Below are 22,685 nucleotides of genomic sequence, written 5' to 3'. Positions count from 1 at the left end.
GTTTTTCAATTAATAAGAGTAACAGTTTTAATTTTTTTTTTCTATGTTAGTATATTGTTAGTGTATCTGTTTTAAGTTTAGTATGTTAGTGAGTAAGTCTTATTTCTAATTAATAAAATCTATTTAACTAGTAAGTTGAAATTGAAATTGAGTTATAGCTCGCGTTTCGACCTCTAGTATGAAGTCAAACTACTGCTTACATATTTACTGTGACATTGCTTAGACTATCCACAGATTAAATACATAGAATATTCGATTACTGATCGATGTTTGGCTGTTTCGTCAAAAGAATCGATTCTTTTTATAAATTGTTTTTATTAAAAATTTGATAAAATTAAGGTTTAAATACTTTCAAATGAAACGTTACTCCATCTTTTACTAAACTACAAGTTTTTGGCCGTTTTTTATGCCATTTAACTAGACAAACCGGCATTTTTAGGGAGCTCCTTACACGACGAAAACGATTACAACAATAAAACATCGATTCTGTAGCAACAGTTTTTATAAACGCATTAGATCATAGATTTTTGATCTTTGCCAGAGGGGTAACGGTTAGCGAACCACATCCAGTTATTAATGGTCTAAGGGTGTTAGCCGGTGAATGCTAATCACAGATGACGCCACTAGCTGGTGCCTTTTTTATACTTTGATCTGTAGCGTTTTATAGCGGGAATTTTAAAAGACTTATTGGATAAAAAAAATATCAATGTTTCAATGTGGTTTCAATAAAGAATTATTATAATAAAATCTTTGGTGATAACTGTCAAGGGTCAAAGCCAAAAAAAATGAAAATAATCTGTCATTTCATAGATTTAATTATGATTAATTTACTTCTGTGCTGTCAGTGTCAGACTAACGGTGGGCGCGAAAATTTTTACGAAATATTTGTTATTGATATTTAAATTATAAATTATATATTATTAGGGAGATGATTAAAAGTGTAGCTGTAGTGTGAACTTACAACTACACTCACAGAACTACACATAACTATGAATTTTAAAAACATGAACGTATCTAAATTAAAAAAAGAAATTCTTGTTCAGTCAGACAGTGTAACGTGTATAAATTGGTAAGACAATTTAATTATTAAATCTTACACTTAGTAAGTTTTAGATTTGTAATGCACATAGTTCGAAGAGCCGATGGACGTTGGGGTCCCAAAGTGCTGGAATGGCGACCCCGCGCAGTGTTGGTCGACCCACCACCAGGTGGACTGACGACGTCAAGCGAGTCGCAGGGATTTACTGGATGCAGGTGGCTCAGTATTGTGATGGTTCTAAGTCCCTATATAGGGCCTATGTCCTGCAGTGGACAGTGGACGGTTGATATGATGATGATGATGAATGTAGAACACGTTTGTACAAGATTGTAAATCATGTTGAAAATGATCATGATGGCCTAACATCCGTAATTATAAATATATATCCTAATCTGTTACTCAATATGAAATAAATGATAGATAATATTTACCTTGACTGCATTGCACACAGGTTGCCTAGTTAAATTGTTACCAAACAATAAAAAATTATTTTATTAATATCTGAAAATTTTTGATCAACTTTCCTTATCTGTTATTTAATAATATTGTTCACTAGGTAAAAGAATATACTAACACAATGAGCTTCACAGGAATGGTGACCTTTCTTAAGACAGAAAAAGTTTAGTCTTTGTTATGTACAATGTACAGCAAACAGCAGGTAATGCGTTCTAACTGCCTGCTATGTGGTGCTATAAAATTATAAACATAGTGCAGAATGCAGAATACCTGAATGTTTACGGCTACTTATGGCCCTTAATACTTGAAATTTTCTCAAAATTAATAGATACACATAATTTGTTGACTTTTGTAATCTTAAATTCAATTTTAAGTATGTTTGAATCATCATAATGCAGTTGATTTTTCTGAATTTTTTTGTGTTATCACAAAAATAGTATTTCAAAATGCTGTTTTTGTTATTCTATAAAACTACATACTCTATTGATAAATATTATTGATTGTTTTTACTATTTGCTTCCAGTTGTAAATATTACTCTGTTCCAACTACAGCTTCTTGTGGGCATTCCTTATGTAAGGGATGTTGGCTGGCGCGGCAGACCTGCCCATTCTGTGCATTGACAGTTGAAAAAAAAGCTTTGCGATTAAATGAACCATTACAAATTCGCACGGACCATTTTGTTTCACTTCAAAATGCATTTGAATCACTTTATAATATAAATTGTGAGTTTTTGAACATGTATTGCATAGCTTTGCTACTTTGCTAATGTCCTTTTGTTGAGGACTGCCACCTAATTATAAAACTAATTTTAATAGTTTTCCAAAAATCCCTTGAGTGACCAGGTTATATATTTATTTTGATTTTTCACAATTTTCTATCTTTAATCAATTTTTTCAATGCTGTAGCTGCGGTAATTAAGATTTGAAAGATCTGATTTTTGTTTAAATATTACGTATTAATTTACAAATATTATTATAAATAATGTTTTTATGTATACTATTTTTATAAATAATGTTTTATTTGTTTTGTAGCTTTGAGTGCAATAATTATTTTTCTTTCATTAAGATGACCTGATTTAAAAAAAAATCCTGTAAAAAAAATGTGTGGAACTGAAGTGTACTATCTATCATTTAGAAAAACTTGTACATTTATTGAGTTTTGTAAATTGGTATAAAACTTGTGGCTGCTCTTTGTACTCACAAAGTTGTTAGTAAATATGTAGGAAAAAAAATATAACTTGGTTCAAAAATATAACTATTCAAATTAGTTTTAGATAATTAGGTGGTGTATCTACCATTTGTGTTTTATCCATTAATTTCGGGACATCATTTATACATATAATGCCACAGTGGACTTTGGTTTAATTTAAAAAATACATGCTTTTTAAAGATACCAAATTTCTCAATGAAAAGCATTTCATTTGGTGTAAACCTTAACTGAAGCTTAATAATTTTTATCCTAATATTTATTTATATTAAAGTAAGCATTTGTAGAAAGATTTTATAACTATTAATTAATATAAATATTAATTTATGTTTCAGTAAATGATTTGACTTTTGATTCTGATGGAGAACATCATGTTACAGATTGGCTAGATAATTCTAAAAATCAATTTTCAGCCCCACCTACCTTACCTTGTTCTCAGTTTACTGAAGGAACAGTACAACCTTTAAACCAGATCACAAGTCATGTTCAAATACATACTAATAATCCAAAGGAAAAAGGACCAGAAATTAACACTATTCATTTGACCAGAACTAAACACTATCAACAAGAGGACTGGGACAAAATTGAAGTGATGCCAGAAATAGAAAGAAATGAAAATCCTCAAGGCACAGTTGATTTAGAAATGTTTGATTTTGTAGACGATAAAAATAAAACCCAGTATTCAGCACATAATCCTCGTAGAAGTTCAAGGAAAAAAGACTTTTCTCAAGGGAATGTCAATAAAAATTTAGATAATAAATTAAGTAAAGTTGGTAAAAATTGGCAAAATGTTAAAAAAACCAAAAAAGGATTAAAGGAGAAATTAAATAACAAAAATAATAATTTAAATATTTCTATTGAAATGTTAAAAAGAATCAAATATGCTAATAAATCAGGTCCACCTAAAATACAGCAACTGTCTAGTGATATTGATGACAACACTCCTGGAAACGCTGATGAAATAATAACTAAACATACAATTTTTAATCATAATAATCAAATGAATACAGAATTTTCTAAAGATCTTTCATTAATAGACAGATCTGCAAATAAAAATAATATATTAACTAAAGTTCAAAATAATAGTTCATTTCTTAATGTTCAAAAACAAAAACAAATGGATATTGAAATGCATAACGAAGTTGAAAAAAATATCCGAATTGATGATGATAAAACTTCAAAAGTAAATTTTTTTAAGAGAGGGCCTTTGAATGTGATGGAAGTTCGAACTTTTAATAATGAACCTGTAACCAATAATTTCACAAATGTTAAAAACGATGCAGATACCATTGAAATTATACTGAAAATTGGTGAGACTGTGACAAATATTTGCATACAGAAAAAGGATAATGATGTTAAAGTAAATTATAAGTCTGATAGGGCAATCCAGACATCCCTTGGTACCTCTGATATAGAACATAAACATGACGTGCTTAATACAGTTGAAAACGACAATGTAAATGTACAAAGTAATGACAAAAATAATGTTATAGATTGTATATCATCAATAGAACAAATAGAGAAATCTCAGTCTAACAAAATAAATACTGCATCTGCAGACACAGTATCCGCTAAAGTTATAATTTCTGATAGTGAAGATAAAGAACATGAGGATCGGAGCATAAATGTCTCATTAAAAGAACGAAATGAAAATGTATTTCAAAAATCAGGTAATATTGTAAACAGTAATTGTCAAGCCCAGCTTTCTTTGGAGACAATTCCAGAAGATGCAGATTTTTCAGCAGACTTAGATATATTTGACTGTGATTCTGTAAAAGAGGGCAATGTTCAGTCGTTAAAATCTACTGTAAAAACTCCATCAGTGATAATAATGCCTACAAGCAAATGTAACTCATCTTCATCAGGAAAAAAAGTGAATAAAAGATTAAGAAACGACACTGAAGATATCTTAAGTAATAAAAAAATTAAAGTAACACTGGATAATGACAATAAAAAAACACAGAAGTCAGATTCAAAAGAAAATATAATGGATACTGAAAGTGAAAACATAAACTATGATGCATTGATGAGTCAGGTATTTGCCAACATTGAAGCTGATATGGAGAATATTCCGAAAACAGTCCACAGCACTCAACTGCCGACACAAATAAGTAATACACAAATAAGCAATTCTCCACGACGAATGAAAGCTAATGTAAAACAAAATAAAATGAATAAAAATACTAATGAAGAAGCAAACAAAAAATGTAGCGAAAATGTTTTTTCTTTATTAGAAAGAGAAGATGCTAATTCAGAGATCTTAAAGGCAAGTCATGAGATGATATTGGTCTTGTTTAGTTATATATTTTTTAGTTGTTTGACGACCTCCGTGGCGCAGTGGTATGCGCTGTGGATTTACAAGACGGAGGTCCTGCGTTCGATCCCCTGCTGGGTCGATTGAGGTTTTCTACATTTTTTTTTTCTTTTCAATAAAGACGTACCGCCAAGCGATTTAGCGTTCCGGTTCGATGTCGTGTAGAAACCGAAACGAGTGTGGATTTACATCCTCCTAACAAGTTAGCCAGCTTCCATCTCAGATTGCATCATCACTTACCATCAAGTGAGATTATAGTCAAGGGCTAACTTGTAGAAAAAAAAAATAGTAGGTACCATATTCATTTCATTGTTTTAGTATCTTTAAGCAGCATCCACACTAGTCGTAAAGTAAAACACTCAAAGTGTTACACTACATTATATAATAATAATATCGACCCATATTAGGCTCACTGCTGAGCTCAAATGATCGAAATCTCCTCTCAGAATGAGAGGGGTTAGGCCAATAGTCCTCTACGCTGGCCCAATGCGGATTGGCAGACTATACACACGCAGAAAATTAAGAAAATTCTCTTTCTTATAATGCACACAACTGAAAAGTTGGAGGTGCATGCCCCAGACCGGATTCGAATAAACACCCTCCGGAATCTGAGGCAAAGGTCATATCCACTGGGCTATCACGGCTCTTGCTCTTCACTACATTACAGGGCAACAATAGCAATCAATCATACATAAGCTCAACCGGACGCCGAAGTATTTGCAGGTTAATATTTTGATAGTCAAAGTCAAAGTCAAAATTCATTTATTTCAAATAGGCTTACTTTACAAGCTCTTTTGAAACGTCAGGTAATAATATTAAACTTAAGGTAATGGTGATAATAATTATTCGAAGACTTAAAATTAAAGTTACGAGGGTTCCAAACGCGCCTTGGTCCGAGAAAAGCCCACAACAAACTCAGCCAGGTTTATCCTTTTTTAGTTTATCACCATTTAACAATAGGTATATAAGTAGCCTGTCATGTCACATTTCATTTCCAAGCAATTTTGACATTTACATAATTATTGACACTATAATACGACTTTTCTATAAGCTTACGTTTAATAAAAACTTTGAACTAATTGAGAGACATGCCAGTGATTTCATGTGGCAGTTTATTATAATATAAGATAGAATAACAATAGATGGCTTATTTTACGTCAAGTGTTTTCACACACACAAACATTCCCTTTGTGCTTTTTCTATAAAAAATCATATTAATATTCAATTTATTTATTATAGCCTCTAGATGGAACTCGGAGTATCAAAGAAAATACAGTGATATCAGCAAGCTCGCCTGATGAGGATGGAATGGAAAACAAAGAAACCACATCAGAAACTATCATAGACTTGGTAGAGTTGTCCACACCAGTCCAAGATGATGATGATAAAAGTGTTGTTGAGGAAACACCTCAAAAGTAAGCTTTTTGTAGTCCTTCATATGAATAATTATGCTAAGTTACTGTTCTAAACCAGTGTTTCCCAAACTTTTTTTTCTCATAGACCACTTTTACTGGTTTCAATGGACCCCTATGCTTTTTTTTCATCTTTTTTTTCATCTTTCATCTGAAACTCTATAAAAAGGATGATTAGATTCATTGATGGAAATTTTCGTTGCAGCTAAATCAACAGCCACCACGAAATGAGTTTCAAAAAAGTAGTGAGAAATTATTACTTAGTTAATTAATTGATTGTGCTGTGACTGAATGACAAAAAGTAAAATTGTCCAGACAAAAAAGTTATTTCAGACAACTTTAATTTTTGATATCTACTCACAGCACAAGGAAACAATCAATGCATTTTTCGTGGACCCCTGCTTACGAATCGTGAACACCCATTTTCGTCAACGTATACCCCCGCCAAGTCTCCCGTAGACCCGTGGGGGTCCACTTGGACCACTTTGGGACTCAGTGTTATAAACATTGCACAACTTGATATATCTATACTTATAATAAATCTGTAGAGAGGTCAATTCTGTACATGAAATTTATTTCCAAAATAACTATCAGGGGGTGATTAGTGATCGATACTGATGCCAAAAATGCAATCAGTAAAATTTTTGTCTGTCTGTCTGTCTGTATGTCTGTCTGTCTGTATGTCTGTCTGTCTGTATGTCTGTCTGTCTGTCTGTCTGTCTGTCTGTCTGTCTGTCTGTCTGTCTGTATGTTCTTTATAGAAACAAAAACTACAGGACGGATTTTAACGAAACTTGGTACAATTATTCTACATACTCCTGGGCAGGTTATAGTATACTTTTCATTACGCTACAATCAATAGGAGCAGAGCAGTGAAGAGAAATGTTGAGAAAACGGGAGAAGTTACTCAACTTTTTAAGCTTCCGTCGCGTGTACAGCCTTAATGGTTAAAGTTACATTTAAATCATGTATGACGAAAATGTTCTCCTTAAAATTATCTATAAAAACACAAAAGCATATATATGTCTATCTTTTATGGTTGACTCACAATAACACGTGTAACTCCCGATAGCTTAGCAGTTCGGAGCTTTCTAATTATATTTGTCTACTCTTATGTTTATAACACTCATCACTCATCCTTAACTAAAAAAGTTAACAGTATTACCTAATCAATAAAAAAAAAACATAAAAATCGGTAAAGAAACACCATAGTTATACAAGAAATACGCTAAACCATCGCGCGTGAATACTAATTCATGATATATGGATTATTTTTGTGTAAAGGTTGCCGCGCTCGACGCGACTCGCGGGGGGGGGGGGGGAATAATTAAGAAGTGCAGCCTTAATGAGTAGGGTAGGGGTAGGGTAGGGGTAGGGCAGGGGTAGAGACTAACGTAGGGTAGGGGTAGGGTAGTGGTAGGATAGGGGTAGTTGAAAGTTTACTACGACTTCCACGCGGACGAAGTCGCGGGCGTCCGCTAGTGTGGAATAAAATGGGACTGTGTGTGAGCTTTTTTTGTTGTTGTTGTTGTGTTTTTGTGTTTGTAACATAAAGATGTCATCTTCTTGTCCAAGCACTTGCAAACATAACTCTCCCCTGCCACACAAAGGCTCGGCCTTAATACCTACACTTTTGCTCATAAAATCCGTTATTTTACCTTTCCATAGTAAGGCTAAAATAGGATTTCAAGCTCTAAGATACTTTAAACCTTAGTTATATTCTTACATTTCTAAGGTTAACTTATTCCAAATACAAGTATGTACCTAACTTTTATCATTATAGGAAAACGTCCTTCTCAAAAAGTAAAATCAGCAATGATCTATGTTTAAATAAGGATTTGGTTGATGTGCAAGTTTCGACCGACAAAATGAGATCTTTGAACAAGATAAGCAATGTGCAAATACCTGACATAGAATCTCCTTCCATGTCAGGTGACCAGAGCACGAGTGATGTAAGAAAATCGCCTCTGGAAACACCTTTAACAATAACGAAATTTGTGAATAAAATTACATATAAATCAACTCCTGTGGCGAAAAAATCACTCGATTTTGGACGTGGCAATGATGAAAATGACCCAGACGAGACCCTCTATCCAAGTTCTGTAGTAGCAGCTAATACTACGCAGGAGAGAGAGTTTATGAGCAAAGCTTTTGAGCAAACTTTGGGAACCCAGGACTCGTGTGCTAGAAGGCAAAGGAAAGCCACTAAACTATGTGTGGCATGCACCTGTCTTTCGTCCGTTGAACAGAATGCAGTGAAACAACTCTGTTTGCAGAGGAACTGGATGTTCGCTGAGAAATACACGAAGAATGTAACTCATCTAGTAGTTGGAGTGGACGAAGAGAATAAATCACAGAGGTATAGTAATCCTATATACAGGATGCTCGGGAGTATTTCCCGTAACTTGAAAGATGTTGTTAAGTCCACTTATAGGAGCTGAACTGCATAATATATTTTTTTAACAAAAAAAAACTTTTTATGTTTTCATACAAAGTAATTCAAATAATTTCGACTATCCATGTAATACACGCCTTAAGTAAGACCTTGGTAAGACTGACGAAATATTGTAACTTTCACTCTGCACTTCACTAGTAAATGAATGAATAAGTTTGGCTAAGTCATAATATAAGGATGCGATATAAGGGGCACAATTTAAGATATATTTACTGAAGAAATATTTTTTAGTCATAACATATTCATTTTAGAACACATGTTCGTTAGACATTTTTAACTAATTTTCCTTAAAGAACATAACCCTAGAATTACGGGCAATACTCCCGAGCATCCTGTATATACTTATCAACTGTGAAATCTACATAAAAATTGCTAGTTGTCACTTGTCTGTTCTAACACTGGCTACATATATGTTGTTTATCTCGAAAAACTTGCTAAAAAACTGAATTTCACGCGGACGAAGTCGTGGGCGTCCGCTAGTAATCAATATATTCAAACTTAGTCATCATCCCCATCACAAATTGTAAAACTCTGTTTGCAAAAAGTAATAGTTTATTTAAAATGAAATCAGGTATAATTAATTTACTTTATAATATTGTTTACAGGTCCGTGAAATACGTTTGTGCTTTGGCAGCTAGCAAATGGATTGTTACATTCGAGTGGGTGGAAAAATGCCTTCAAACGAAGGCCTTTGTAAATGAAGTAAGTAATGTAATTAGGTATTTTTTGGCTAAAGAAATCAATGGAGACAGACCATTTTTTATACATTGCTGGGCCCAGACTTGATGAATGTTACAAGTTACAATGTCCACATATTTTTTTTTTTTTTTTTTATTCTTTACAAATAAGCCCTTGGGCCGTGACTACAATCTTACCTGATGGTAAGTGTTGATGCAATCTAAGACGGAAAGGGACTAACTTGTACGGAGGAAGATGAAAATCTACACCCCTTTCGGTTTCTACACGACATCGTACTGGAACGCTAAATCGCTTAGCGGTACGTCTTTGCCGGTACGGTGGTAACTAGCTACGGCCGAAGCCTCTTTGCGAGATTTGGACCAATTAAGAAAACCTCAATCGGTCTAGCCGGGAATCGAACTCAGAACCTCCGTCTTGTATATCCACCGCGCATACCACTGCTCCACAGAAGCCACAATTAGTGACAAGGTCACAAGCCCTGAGACCTGACAGACTGTTGTAAGTTTAAAAGATCCTTTTAGAATGCATTATGATCACTCACCTCTCCTACAAAAAACATTAAACAAAAAACATTATTGCACAAAATCACTAGCGCAACTAGCAGCGTGACGGTGTTCACGGTGCCTAACAAAGAACTGAACTCAAATCAATTATCCTCTTATTTATACCATCACTGTTGCAAAACATAAGACGCCATTTTTCTTGAATAATGTTTAAAATTACTGATGCGACTGTTCGTGTCGTACTGCCTCGAGAATGTATTACTTTTTGAGTTTCGTATTTGGAGTGATTACGACACCGTCGTGTTCTGTACGCTCTATCTGTATATTATTGATTAATCTGTGTATTGAGGCATAACATCTATATGTATGTAGGAGCCGTTTGAGGCATTAGACGCAGTGGGAGAGCCTGGCCCGAGGAGGTCGAGACTCGCCAAGCAGAAGCTGTTCCATGGGTTCACGTTCTACTGCATGCCGCCCTTCTCCGTCATGGATATTGACTCCCTGAAGGTGAACTTCATATCATCACCATAATTTAATATACACATAAATGCTCATACATATAAGTAATACATTAATAGGTTACTTGACTCTTTTTGTAAATGGTCTTAAATTGTTCATTATCATTTTACTAGATTTTAGATTACATGAAAATTTTAATTATTAAATATTTTGACAATACGACCTGTCCACTTTAGAGGAGCGCAGATTTTGTGCAATCCTATTGGTTAATAGGTATTTAATACTTTTTTTTATATTAAATTTGATACGAGTCAACTACCTTAATAGGCTTAGTTTACATGCCCGTTCGACACGGGATTACGCATATTTTGTGTAATCCTATTGGTTAATATTTCTCCGTTTCTCGGCTCCGCTTCCTCGCTCCGCTTCGGTAGACTGGTAGGCTTAGGCAGGCCTTTCTTATGATGAAAGAGTGAACTGGTAACGTGATGTACTGCAGAATATCTTGGAAGCTTCTGGAGGACGCGTAGTGGGGAGCCCGCGGGACTTGCGGGTGACGGAGGCGCCTGCGCTCCTATTGGCCGAGCCAGAGGAGACCCAAGTCAATCGTTTCACGTGTGAGCATTTTGATTATTTATTTATTTACTCAGACCCGGTCAAGCTTCGCTTTGACGTGCAATTACGTCTTCCCTACCCCTACCATCATTCATCATTACCAACCCACATTCTGCTCACTGTTGAGCACGAGTCTCCTCGGTTTTTTTTTTAATCTCCACAATTAGCACGGAACTGCGTGGCAATTACATCATGCTAACTGCCTTTAAATTATTTCTCTTTTCCTTTTTTCTTTTTTTTCCCTTTCTTCCCTTCTCATCATTATATTCCGGAGCTAAGAGAGGGGTTAGGCTAATAGTTCACCACGCTGGCCCAATGCGGATTGGCAGACTTCACACACGTAGAGAATTGATAAAAATTTCAGTTATGCAAGTTTCCTCACGATGTTTTTCCTTCACCGCTTGAGACACGTGATATTTAATTTATTAAAATGCACACAACTGAAAAGTTGGAGGAGCATGCCCCGGACCGGATTTGAACCTAGACTCTCCAGAATCGGAGGCAGAGGTCATATCCACTGGGCTATCACGGCTTCCAACCATACCCTGCCTAAAAATCAGTGGTGTGCAGCGCAGTGGATTTAACTTGGGTATGCTCTTTGGATATTGTAAAAAATTAATAAAATATTTTTTTGACTGGCAGGCTTCGGCCGTGGCTAGTTACCACCCTACCGGCAAAGACGTACCGCCAAGCGATTAAGCGTTCCGGTACAATGCCGTGTAGAAACCCAAAGGGGTGTGGATTTTCATCCTCCTCCTAACAAGTTAGCCCGCTTCCATCTAAGATTGCATCATCACTTACCATCAGGTGAGATTGTAGTCAAGGGCTAACTTGTAAAGAATAAAAAAAAAAGAGTTCATCAAGAACAAAAATAATATATAACGAAAGTTATATTTTATAAAAATATTATCTACAGTGTCGAGTTGTGTGTTCAGGAAGTGTAAAAACTATATATACTTAAATATATAATTTAAATGAACACATAATTGTGCATGTGTGCGCTCAGTGGTGTAGCTAAATTTGGATCACTTTTTGCGGTGATTTTATGGAACATAACATATCTATAGTGTAAAATGTCGTTGGTTACACACATACACTCATACTTTTTTTTTTAATCTTTACAAGTTAGCCCTTGACTACAATGACGATAAGTGTTAAGTGATGATGCAATCTAAGATGGAAGCGGGCTTACTTGTAAGATTTGGATGAAAATCCACACCCCTTTCGGTTTCTATATGATATCGTACCAGAACGATAAATCGCTTGGCGGTACGTTTTTGTCGGTAGGGTGGTAATTAGCCACGTCCGAAGCCTCTCACCAGCCAGACCTGGACTAATTTACAAAACCTCAATCGGCCCAGCCGGGGATCGAACCCAGGACCTCCGTCTTGCAAATCAACCGTGCATACCACTGCGCCACGGAGACCGTCAAAACACTCACACGTTAACATAATCGTAGCTAATTATCTAAAAAAAACAATGGTTGCATAATAAACATTGATGAGAAGGTAATTTGTGAATATATTGTCTTTGTACGTATGCGGCCTTCGTTTCGGTCGTGCAGTCATTGTCATCTAAATGATGTGACTCTTATTGTAAAGTAATAAGATGTAAATTGCTCTGTACTGTTGTTTCCTTGATGAGTCCTCACAAACGTGCTAATTTTGCTAATGTATGCATTATCGTACAGAAAAGGTAGCCCTTTGTCAGCCTGCCTTAACAGTGTCTTCGCTTTGCAGAGGTTACCAACCGTTTAGGCAATCATACATCATTCATTTTGACAGCCTCCGTGGCGCAGTGGTATGCGCGGTGGATTTACAAAACGGAGGTGAGGTCCTGGGTTCGATCCCCGGGTTGGCTGATTGAGGTTTTCTTAATTGGTCCAAGCTAGTTACCAGGCTAGTTTTTTGACTGGTGGGAGGCTTCGGCCGTGGTTACCACCCTACCGACAAAGACGTGCCGCAAAGCGATTTAGCGTTCCGGTATGATGCCGTGTAGAAACCGAAAGGGGTATCCCTATCCACACGATTTCCTACTCCTAACAAGTTAGCCCGCTACCATCTTAGATTACATTATCACTTATCATCAGGTGAGATTGTGGTCAAGAGCTAACTAATTAAAAAAAATACGTTCTCGTAATCGTAAATAGCGGCAAACTTACAAGAGTGAAACGAACGAAACAGACCTAGACCAATTAAGAAAACCTCAATCGGCCCAGCCGGGGATCGAACCCAGGACCTCCGTCTTGTAAATCCACCGCGCAAACCACTGCGCCACGAAGGCCGTCATAAGGCAACTGTCACCCGCACCATGAAATGTAGGTAGGGTGATAACCATCAGGTAAGTATCCACTAATCCCCATCGTACCTATCGGACGCATCGCATCAAACGGATCGTAGTATTCTTTGTATAGAAAGTCATACAAGTGCGTCCACTGATTTCTCATAAAAAAAATCGAAACAATCCGCCTGAAGCCCTGAACAGTACCTACTTGCGAACTGTTGTGATTTTTTTGATGAGAAGTATGTTTAGACATTTTTTTTAACATGACCAATATTACCATTCCAATCCAATTAGTGGTAGTAAACTGTTAGAAATCAGTACGCAAATAGTCCATAATCGGGGATCGAACCCAAGACGTATTATTTCTCATAATCATTTATTTAGTTGTTGTTTTTTAATGAGTAACTACTACTGACTTAAATACTAATGCTCGTACCTACATCAAAATGTAAAAAAAAAATAGTAAATCCGCTTAAAAATTAGTAACAATATTATTTTTAACCTTATAAAAAAGGCATTAAAAGTCATCGACACTGTAATTAGGTGTCAATGACCTTTAATTATATAAGTCTTGAATTTGAGAGAGACAGCAATATTTTCCCGCTACTTTCTTAGTCTTGTCAGTGTAAGACTTTAATGGTGTTTTTTTTACTCTTATTGTGGTGTTTTTGTATTAATTTGATGGTATTCGTGAACGACTAGGCGTGTGATACCGCGGGGCATCTGCTAGTATGTTGTAATCGCCCGATGACACTGTTCATGATGAGCTTACTATATATTTAAAAGTAAAAATTTATTTATTTCTGAAACGTTAGATTATGTTATAATATGGTGATAAGTAAAGTCGAAAACTTAAAATCAAAGTTACGTAGCTACAGCGCCGAGAAATTTGCCGAGAATTTTGAAATTTCTTTTAACTAGAAAGGTTATTTGTGATGCTGCAGCGGCAACTATACTTAAATTGAGTATTTCATTACAGATTGATACTGTCCGACCGAAACTTTTTAAACCGAAGTTTTACGGTCGAAACCGAAACCCAATTTCATTTTCTGCCTCAGTTTCGTCCGAAACCGAAACATCCACATTAGGTCACTTTTTCGTATCGAAGAAACGAAGTTAGTTAAATCTTTGAATATATTAAAATTTAGTATGAAGCTCCATACATCGACCGCACATCTAGGGGGGGGGGCAGCTCCCCCCCTCCGCCCTGCCCATACCTCGCTACGCCCATAGTCGGAGCTGACACACACTTTTTTCCTTTACTTTCAGATCTTGCTATGGAGTTGAAAATAGTGCCGGTGAACTATGAATGGATCCTCAACTGCTTGGGATCGTACACCTTGAAGCCGATATGGGATCTGTTGCTATGCTCCGCCTCATTGTTGCCGCCGGCGGTTGACAAGTGGCCCATAGAGTTGATTATACCGAGCGGTGAATGAAATATGAAGAGGATTTTATAAATAATTGTTATATTGATTTCATTGAGTTTATACAATACTTGTTGTTGAAAAAAAAATGTGATTTGGATAATAATAAATACTTTTTTTTTAATATACGTACGTAATTACTTATTACTGTTCATTCTTTTTGTACGAAAAAATAAAACATACATTGATTATAAGATATAATCACATACCTTAAACCAGGGCCGGCCCGCTCATACGGCGAACGGAGCAGTCGCTCCAGGCGCCAAATCCTAGAGGGCGTCTAAATGGTAAAGATCGTTGGTCACTCCAGAGTATGGTCGAGATCTTCACCTTCCATACTTACTTTGCACCCACGATTGGTATAGAAGTTAACAGCAGAGGCGCCATAATTGGATCTCGCTCCATTCTAAAATTTAATTCGGGCCGGCGCTGCCTTAAACCATAATTGGTTTATAATTTTTCATATTCTTATAGGTAAGCATGTAATATATATTTTAATTTTTTTACTGGTTGGTGAAATTTAAATTAAAGTCCTTCGAAATTGTGCTTACTGGGTTAATTCTCGTAACAATAACTACATTATAAAGATCTAATTATGTTGATGCTTGTCTTCTGATGATTCGTAAAGGCAAGTAGTTTAGATTCTTTGCTTAAGTATTAGGTACCTTTATACTTACTTACATTTTATTTTAATACCAAATATTGATCTCTGCCATATACTGACGAGAAGCCTGATGACCCTGTAGTCAAAATTTAATTAGACTTTCTTTACAAGCACTTGAAACTTTGGGTAATATTATAAGATAATAATGATAATTAAAGCCTAGAACTTGCAATGCGCCTTGGTTTGAGATAATAATTAATTGTAGCGGACTGAGACCTATATTGCATCTATCTATGGTATTAATCTTGTCATGCCGGTGCCGAGTTAAATGAATCTAGAAAGAGTTATTTTGATTATCATCATCATCGCCAGGTGCCTTCTTCCTGGAGCACGTTTCACGAATCATCTTATAATTACTTACTACAGTTGTGGTGGGTAGGTCCGAGTAGGTATGTCGTTAGCCGGTCAGCACGAAGTAATGCTGCGGTTCCGTGCTGACCAAGGAGTTGGGGGAGGTTATTTTAGTCCGTACAACAGTGGCGTTTCTTTTCCTTTTATATTATTGATTGAGATGTATTCTCTAAGCACGCCATGTTTCATATTTTTTTTTTCCAGAAGTGATGAAATGAAATGATGAAAGCAAGCTTAGGTACTTTGGATCATCCCGCATAGCAAGAAACAGTTCATTAGGCGCGCTATGGGTTCGAAACTAGTCGGGTATACACCGACGTCATATCACGTGAGTTCTAACCGTGTTTCGTAATAAATTAATATGAAAAAGTTTATTTTACCCATACAATCAGAAATGGGATGGGTAACGTTCCGTAATAGGGATGATGACAGTTTTTAATAAATTAAGATTACGTTAATAGTAAAGCAATTTTGTAAAAGTAACAGGGTATCTGCGATCATTACTTTCGGAGCTACAGGGATTTAAAGGGCCAGATTTGCGGCGCTGCCGCGGATCCCTGAAAAATGCCCCATACAAAATGGTACGAACTTATGACGTCGTAGGCAATTAATGATCGTTAGATTTTTATGGGCGTTTAAACAAAATTACTAATATCTTTGTTATTTCAGCGTTTATGTTTATAGTTCATATGTTTTAAAAAATGTCACATTTAATGTAAGGAAGCTAAAAACTGTATGAATTTTCATCTATTTACGATAAAATATTTTTAGTAGATTTTGAAATTTTATAATCTTATTTATTTTGCAAATATCCAGTCAATCTTTGCTTTTTATGTATAAATTAGTTAACATTGACCTTATTTACCCGCATGTATCATGAAAAATATATATAAACCTAGTCATCATCCCCATTATATTACCAAAGTCCAAACCCAAAACGCATCCTACCATCAGTCTCGAGCATGTACGATATTTGCATAAGCAAGTAGTTATTGTTTGTGTCCGCCAATCTTCTGTAGACAAAAGTGATCAATTTGCAAATTAACCGACAGACTGTTATCTAAATTGATGTTGCGAACTTCTGGGTGAGTCATACTGAATCACTAGTTAATTGAAACACGCGGTGATCACTGACCGAATGCCACATAACATGTGATCGTGTGACAGTTTCCAACCCTAGGAGTTATCAATTTCGAAGAACTGTTGCACAATGGTTAGTCTTATAAATAAAATCTTCCAGGTTCGAACTTCTACATGATCAATTTAAGATTTGACCGCCTCCATGGCGCAGTGACTTACTAGACGGAGGTCCTGGGTTCGATCCCTGGCTAGGCTGATTGAGGTTTTCTTCCTTCGGCCGTGGTTAGTTTTCACCCTACTGGCAATGACGTACCACCAAGCGATTTAGCGTTATGGTATGATGTCGTGTAGACACCAAAGTTAGTTATAGTTTTTCATCCAACTCCTAACATGCTAGTTAGTTAGGTAAAATCTGGTAACAAGCAAACAACATAATGATGCCAAGTTTCGATCGTGAATAGTTATTGGTTACCACTTTTACCAACTACCTAAATCGCATGTAATACATGGAAAGGTACCTAACTGTTAAATACACTCCTAGCAGGTTAGCGCACTAATGTATTTGATTCAAGATAAATTTATAGTCTTAGACACCGTTGAAAAGCTTCAAAAGAGAAGTATTGGCAATCCCTGTCTTTGTTGTCTATCTGATAATGATTCTTATTTGTTACCGACTGAATTTCGACAGTCAGTCAGCCCGCCATTTCGCATTTGAGCAACGTGGTGGGTCAAGGTTCTAAAAGCACATTATTGACAAGACAATAAAGGCTAATGATGAATGAGAACCTATGCCTTTAAGTATGTTTATAATGTTCCTAAGAACGATGACTGGACAGAAAATAAACGGTTTACCTAGGTACTGATAATAATAGATTATAGTTAGTAGGACGTAGTATCTTTGAACGTATTTGGCAAACATGTCTTCAGACATGTGCTTGCAACATGCAGTGTGAACACAACTACAAAGTGCAGGCAGACAAATGTACGTCGTACAGTCACCTACAACTGTATGTATAAAAACAAACTTCGATCAAATGTTCTTAACCCTTAGGTCACTTTTCAGTTGTTTGCGAAATCCCATACCGCCTCGGGACGGTTGCGTGACGTGACGTGGTACTACTATCGCGCCACTCTGTCGTCCAATGGACGGACGGTTTGCGGTATTGGCTCCAATTTTCCATACTGTTAGCCGAGTAGCCCTAGAGTCTAGACGCTACACGTAAACACGACACATCGACTCGATCATCGATGTCAAAGTACAAATACTGCTAAACACGTGAATACTGAACATCGTTTAGCCTGACTTTGCAGAAGTTATCTACACATTGCATCATTGTTGAAAAAAAATTATAGTTTATATCTGTTTATGTGGTGAATAAATGTTCATTTTAAACTCGAGAGTCTGTGAAACGCAAGTGTTTTGGAAGATTTTTTTAATTAATTATATTTAATCGGTAAGTTGAATTAATATTTGTACTTTGTTTATCCGTATGTGGTTAAGAAATTAAAAATAAGTAAATATCGCAGTAAAACAATACCATACGTATGTAATTATTTATAAATATTAAATTAAAATAAAAAGCCGGTACATAGTGCATGTGCAATGTGCATACCGTTGGCGGCGCGCGTAATTTTTTTTTCATTTTGCTCTTTTAGCATCGGTCTCGTGACAGTCACGTTTTATTCAAGAGGATAATAAAAAATATAACAATAACTTTTTTTTAGTTTTTTGGTAATAGGTAATAATCACAGGATACAAACATTTCTAAAATTCGATGTTTGTACCTAATCTGTGTCAGTCTGAGATAGGTTGTCATCGTTGTCATATTTTATGACATTTTTCGTGAAGCTTTCAGGGAAATTCATGTGTTTACGTCAGAGATTTTTATTTCTTGTGAATTTCTCAAGGATAAATAGGTAGGCAATTGAATATATTATTCTGTAAATGGCTAAATAAACAGTGGATAAGTAGGTATAAAGCTTTCATTAATGTGTGTTTGAATATAAAACAAACAAACATCTATGTCTTCATGTTCGTGCATGAAAATGAATACAGTTTGTTAATTTTGCGACTCTAATGTGAATTTTCTAGTTTCTGCGTGAAAATTAGTAAATAGTTGAGATTTTCTACATATAGACAATGTATAGAGCGGATTAAAATTAGAAGACTGACTTAATAAACAATATTTATGTTAAAAAATATGTACAATGACATTTTAGCTTTCTTAAAGATGCAACCATTTTCATTAATGCTTTAAATCCACATAACGCGGTATTCCTACTTATTTACTTATGCTTACAAGATGATTATAACACTGTGTGATCATTAGTAGGAACTTAGGAAGGTTGACAACCATAAATTTTACAAGAAAAACCATGAAAATAATTTATTGTAAAGTTGATGTTTTTCACTAAAAAACAAACTAACTTTTTTGTTTCAACTAAGATTTTCTAAGCACTCAATGTTATCTGAAGTTGTATTTTGTCATTTTGTAAATGTAAATGTGCTATATTTACTTTATGGTGACATACTTAGCTCAATAAAGTTTTAGAAACTTAAGCTTTGATTATTGTTTTGCCAGTCAATGTAATTTTCTTTTAGTGAAAGCTTTAGTTTAGTTTTAATATAAAGTGAGTTATATAAGTTTAATATAAAAATATTTCTATAAAGTATTACTCATTTCATTCATATACATTTACTTATTTTTCCTCTTGTTGAATTATGAGGAAAAGTAGCAGTAAGTATTGCTTATTGATTAGCATTTTTTTGCTGTCTGACCTCTTCAACCTTCAAATTTACAATGCCTTTTTGATGTCAATTTAAATTTATTATTTTATTTAATGTACACCAAACATGGATATAATTATGCACTATTATACTCAAATAATCCATGCAATGTTGTGTAAATTTTATAATTAATATTATATTTTAAACATTAATTAGTTAGGTATTTACTGTTTTATAGAGTCATTGCAATGACAAAATTATACAATAACTGCTGAGTAATAAAGTTTTAATTATATGTACATAATTATCACATAAAAAGCATATTTAATTCATTAACATTTTTGGCACAGAACTGAGATATAATTATTATTATTAGCAGTTTGGCTCAAAATCATGGTGTTTGGATGTCCTAACAGGAGCCCTATGCCCAGCAGGGAAAGTTCATTGGCTGATAATGATGGTGATGATGATATTAGCTATTGTTCTGTTCTTATGTAAATGATTTTCAATCCCAGTGGGCTTCCGCACAATACTAAACATTCCCTGGTTTACTAAAACAGCAGACATGCATGAATATTTTGTTATGCCGACAGTCAAGGAAGATATAACAAAAAAACGCCATAAATCACAAAAGCAGACTGCTAGAGTACACAAACAGTCTTGTCAAAGATTAAAAGGCTAAAGCAATCCACAGTGGAAGAGTCACTGATCAATTTAACTGAACAAAAAAAAAGACAAAATATCATCCAGTGGTAGCAGAATTGTCCCAGTACCACCACTTTCATTCCCATCTGTTTCTTTCTGATTGCACCGGTATCTAACTCTGTGCCTTTAATCCAGATATGTTCAGCTTTTGAGCCTTGGTTGAGTAACAAACATCCTTAAAATGGTTGTTTAGTTTTCGGATGGCTTCTAATTTTCTTTGCAACTTTTCATTGTGTAAGGGTCCTCTACAAGGTATTAGAAAACATTAGAATAGATGAATGAAATCTGTTAAGTTGTTTGAAATTATGGCATGACCAAGAGAAATAGGGATTTATTTTCACAAGTAAAAAATATAAACAATAGTCTTTGGGCCCAGTAACAATTTATTCATAACCATAGTGCTTTAACTTTGTGTATGGACATTTATGTTGAATCTGACAATTACTGACACAGCAAACATTGCCCTTCCAAGCCATCCTCAAGGTGTCATCTTCATATCAGCCTATGGACATCCACTGCAGGACAAAGGCCTTTAGTAAGCACTTCCAAACATAACAATCCTGAACCACCTGCAGCGAATCCCTGCCACTTGCTTGATTGCTTGTCAATCCACCTGGTGGGGGGGTTGACCAACACTGCACTTTCTAGTGTGTGACATTGGTGAGGCCTATAAATAATGTCTCCTGAAAATTATCCCATACTACTTGATTTTTTATGTTTTCCAAAAGAATGCCCTGACATTATGGCATTCATAATTTGTCTGATATTATGACAAATGGAACAAAATAAATATGATGTATTTTTACAGATTGGAGGCCAAACAAGATGGCACCCAATACAGTGGACGTGAATGGAGTGCTGTTTGAGAGTGATGCGGCAACTCCTGACATGGCTCTACCAATCACTCCAGTTCAGCAAGCAGACAGCAGTCCAAGGAAATTTGTTTGGAGAAACATCATTGCATTTACTTACTTGCACATTGCTGCACTGTATGGAGGATACCTGTTCCTTTTCTCTGCAAAATGGCAAACTGATATATTTGGTAAGTATCTACTAAATGTTAAATGTTCATATTTATGTATTGCCTGATAGCCTCTTCAGCCCAGTGGTTAGCTTAAGCAGCTTTGAATCATAAGGTCCAGAGCATAGACTACTTTTTATTTCTTCCAAAAACAACTGGGCCGACTGAGTTTTTCTTAATTGGTCCAGGTCTGGCTGGTGAGAGACTTCGGCCCTACCAACAAAGACGCCAAACGCTTTTGCGATCCGTTATGATATAGTAGAGAAACGAAAAGGGGTGTGGATTTTTATCCTCCTAACAAGTTAGTTCGCTTCCATCTTAAATTGCATCAACACTTACCATCAGGTGGGACTGTAGTCAAGAGCTAACATGTAAAATAATTTAAAAAAAATCTCATAGTGGGGAGGTTGTTACACCTTCAGGAAGTTAAGTTCAGTCACATTCATTATCATTATCATCAGATAGTAATTGTTACAAAATCATACATAACTAAGTGCCTTAAGATCATCAACCCAGTGGGTGTAAAATCCAAATAATCTTAAAAAAGTAGGGAGATTTTTTTAGAAAGAAAGCTACCCATTTGTTGAGATTTCAAATCAAATCAAATTGTTTTATCACACAAAAAGGTTATACATATTTCATAAATTCAAGGACTGAGACTAATTTGAAAATTACACTATTAACAATTGTTATGGTACATATTATAGCTCGAATTTCGCTTGGTTAATTTTGCCTTTCCATTTTATGCAACTATGCCACATACTTTCTTTGACATGTACTATGTAATTTACTCTCTCCAATTGGTTTGCCTGCAGAGGTGTTTTGTGCTTTATTTGTAGATAGTATGGTAACTTGGTTGCTTTTATAGTCTGTTTGAACAGACCAGTATTTACCATGAACCAATCTAGAAAAAAACTTCCATATTGTGGTTACAACAATTACACAAAACTTCCATAATGTGGTCTCTATAATGCAAGTCCAATTGGTTGGCTTGAATAGCATTCAAGTCAATACTAGTAAGTACAATGAGTCATCCGTTTTTATGACCTTGAACTCTGGTTACATCACCCTATGCATATATCAAATGGAAAAAGCCCAAATTCGTCATTTATTTCTCCCAAGCAACTTTATATCTGCTATAGATAGATGTTTTGTTATGAATGATAGCAGTATCACTATCAAGTATCAACAATTTTATCAGTTAATGCACACCCTGTATCTGAAGGGCTCCTTATCAATTTGGGATGTTGTTTTGCATTAGCCAAAA

General features: G+C 35.3%; 2 protein-coding genes across 4 annotated transcripts in view; both read left to right on the top strand.

The window, feature by feature from the left end:
• Window positions 1–834: 834 nt before the first annotated feature.
• Window positions 835–15,013, top strand: LOC112046307 (metacaspase-2). 2 transcript variants are annotated; one of them, XM_052883552.1, is made up of 9 exons: window positions 835–1,069; window positions 2,019–2,218; window positions 3,116–4,968; window positions 6,256–6,431; window positions 8,212–8,787; window positions 9,489–9,585; window positions 10,458–10,592; window positions 11,044–11,161; window positions 14,712–15,013. In XM_052883552.1, the coding sequence occupies exons 1-9, from the start codon at window positions 990–992 to the stop codon at window positions 14,879–14,881; spliced, it is 3,405 nt and encodes a 1,134-aa protein (XP_052739512.1). In that variant the 5' UTR covers window positions 835–989; the 3' UTR covers window positions 14,882–15,013. The 2 variants fall into 2 exon arrangements, with proteins under 2 accessions (XP_052739512.1, XP_052739511.1); XM_052883551.1 differs by having other exon boundaries at window positions 3,038–4,968.
• Window positions 15,014–18,095: 3,082 nt separating this feature from the next.
• LOC112046302 (acyl-CoA Delta-9 desaturase) overlaps window positions 18,096–22,685 on the top strand; it is a 15,849-nt gene continuing 11,259 nt past the window's right edge. Inside the window, exons 1-2 of one of the 2 annotated variants that reach the window (XM_024082910.2) lie at window positions 18,096–18,418; window positions 21,206–21,439. In XM_024082910.2, coding sequence (XP_023938678.1) covers window positions 21,223–21,439 — 217 coding nt within the window. In that variant the 5' untranslated portion in view covers window positions 18,096–18,418; window positions 21,206–21,222. Of the gene's footprint in view, window positions 18,419–18,723; window positions 18,882–21,205; window positions 21,440–22,685 lie in introns of those variants that run through there. The other variant, XM_024082909.2, reaches the window with a different exon arrangement.

The sequence above is a fragment of the Bicyclus anynana genome, chromosome 9 (assembly GCF_947172395.1).
Source record: "Bicyclus anynana chromosome 9, ilBicAnyn1.1, whole genome shotgun sequence".
Taxonomy (NCBI): Eukaryota; Metazoa; Arthropoda; class Insecta; order Lepidoptera; family Nymphalidae; genus Bicyclus; species Bicyclus anynana.
Note: the sequence above shows the minus strand (reverse complement) of the source record. Positions and strands in the feature narration are given on the sequence as shown.

Bases quoted from the DNA above. Each gene is read 5' to 3' on its own strand.
- LOC112046307 (XM_052883551.1), top strand. From the start codon at position 990: ATGAATTTTAAAAACATGAACGTATCTAAATTAAAAAAAGAAATTCTT. The intron at 1,070-2,018 runs GTAAGACAATTT...ATTTGCTTCCAG, and splicing joins AGTGTAACGTGTATAAATTG to TTGTAAATATTACTCTGTTC. The intron at 9,586-10,457 runs GTAAGTAATGTA...ATATGTATGTAG, and splicing joins CGAAGGCCTTTGTAAATGAA to GAGCCGTTTGAGGCATTAGA.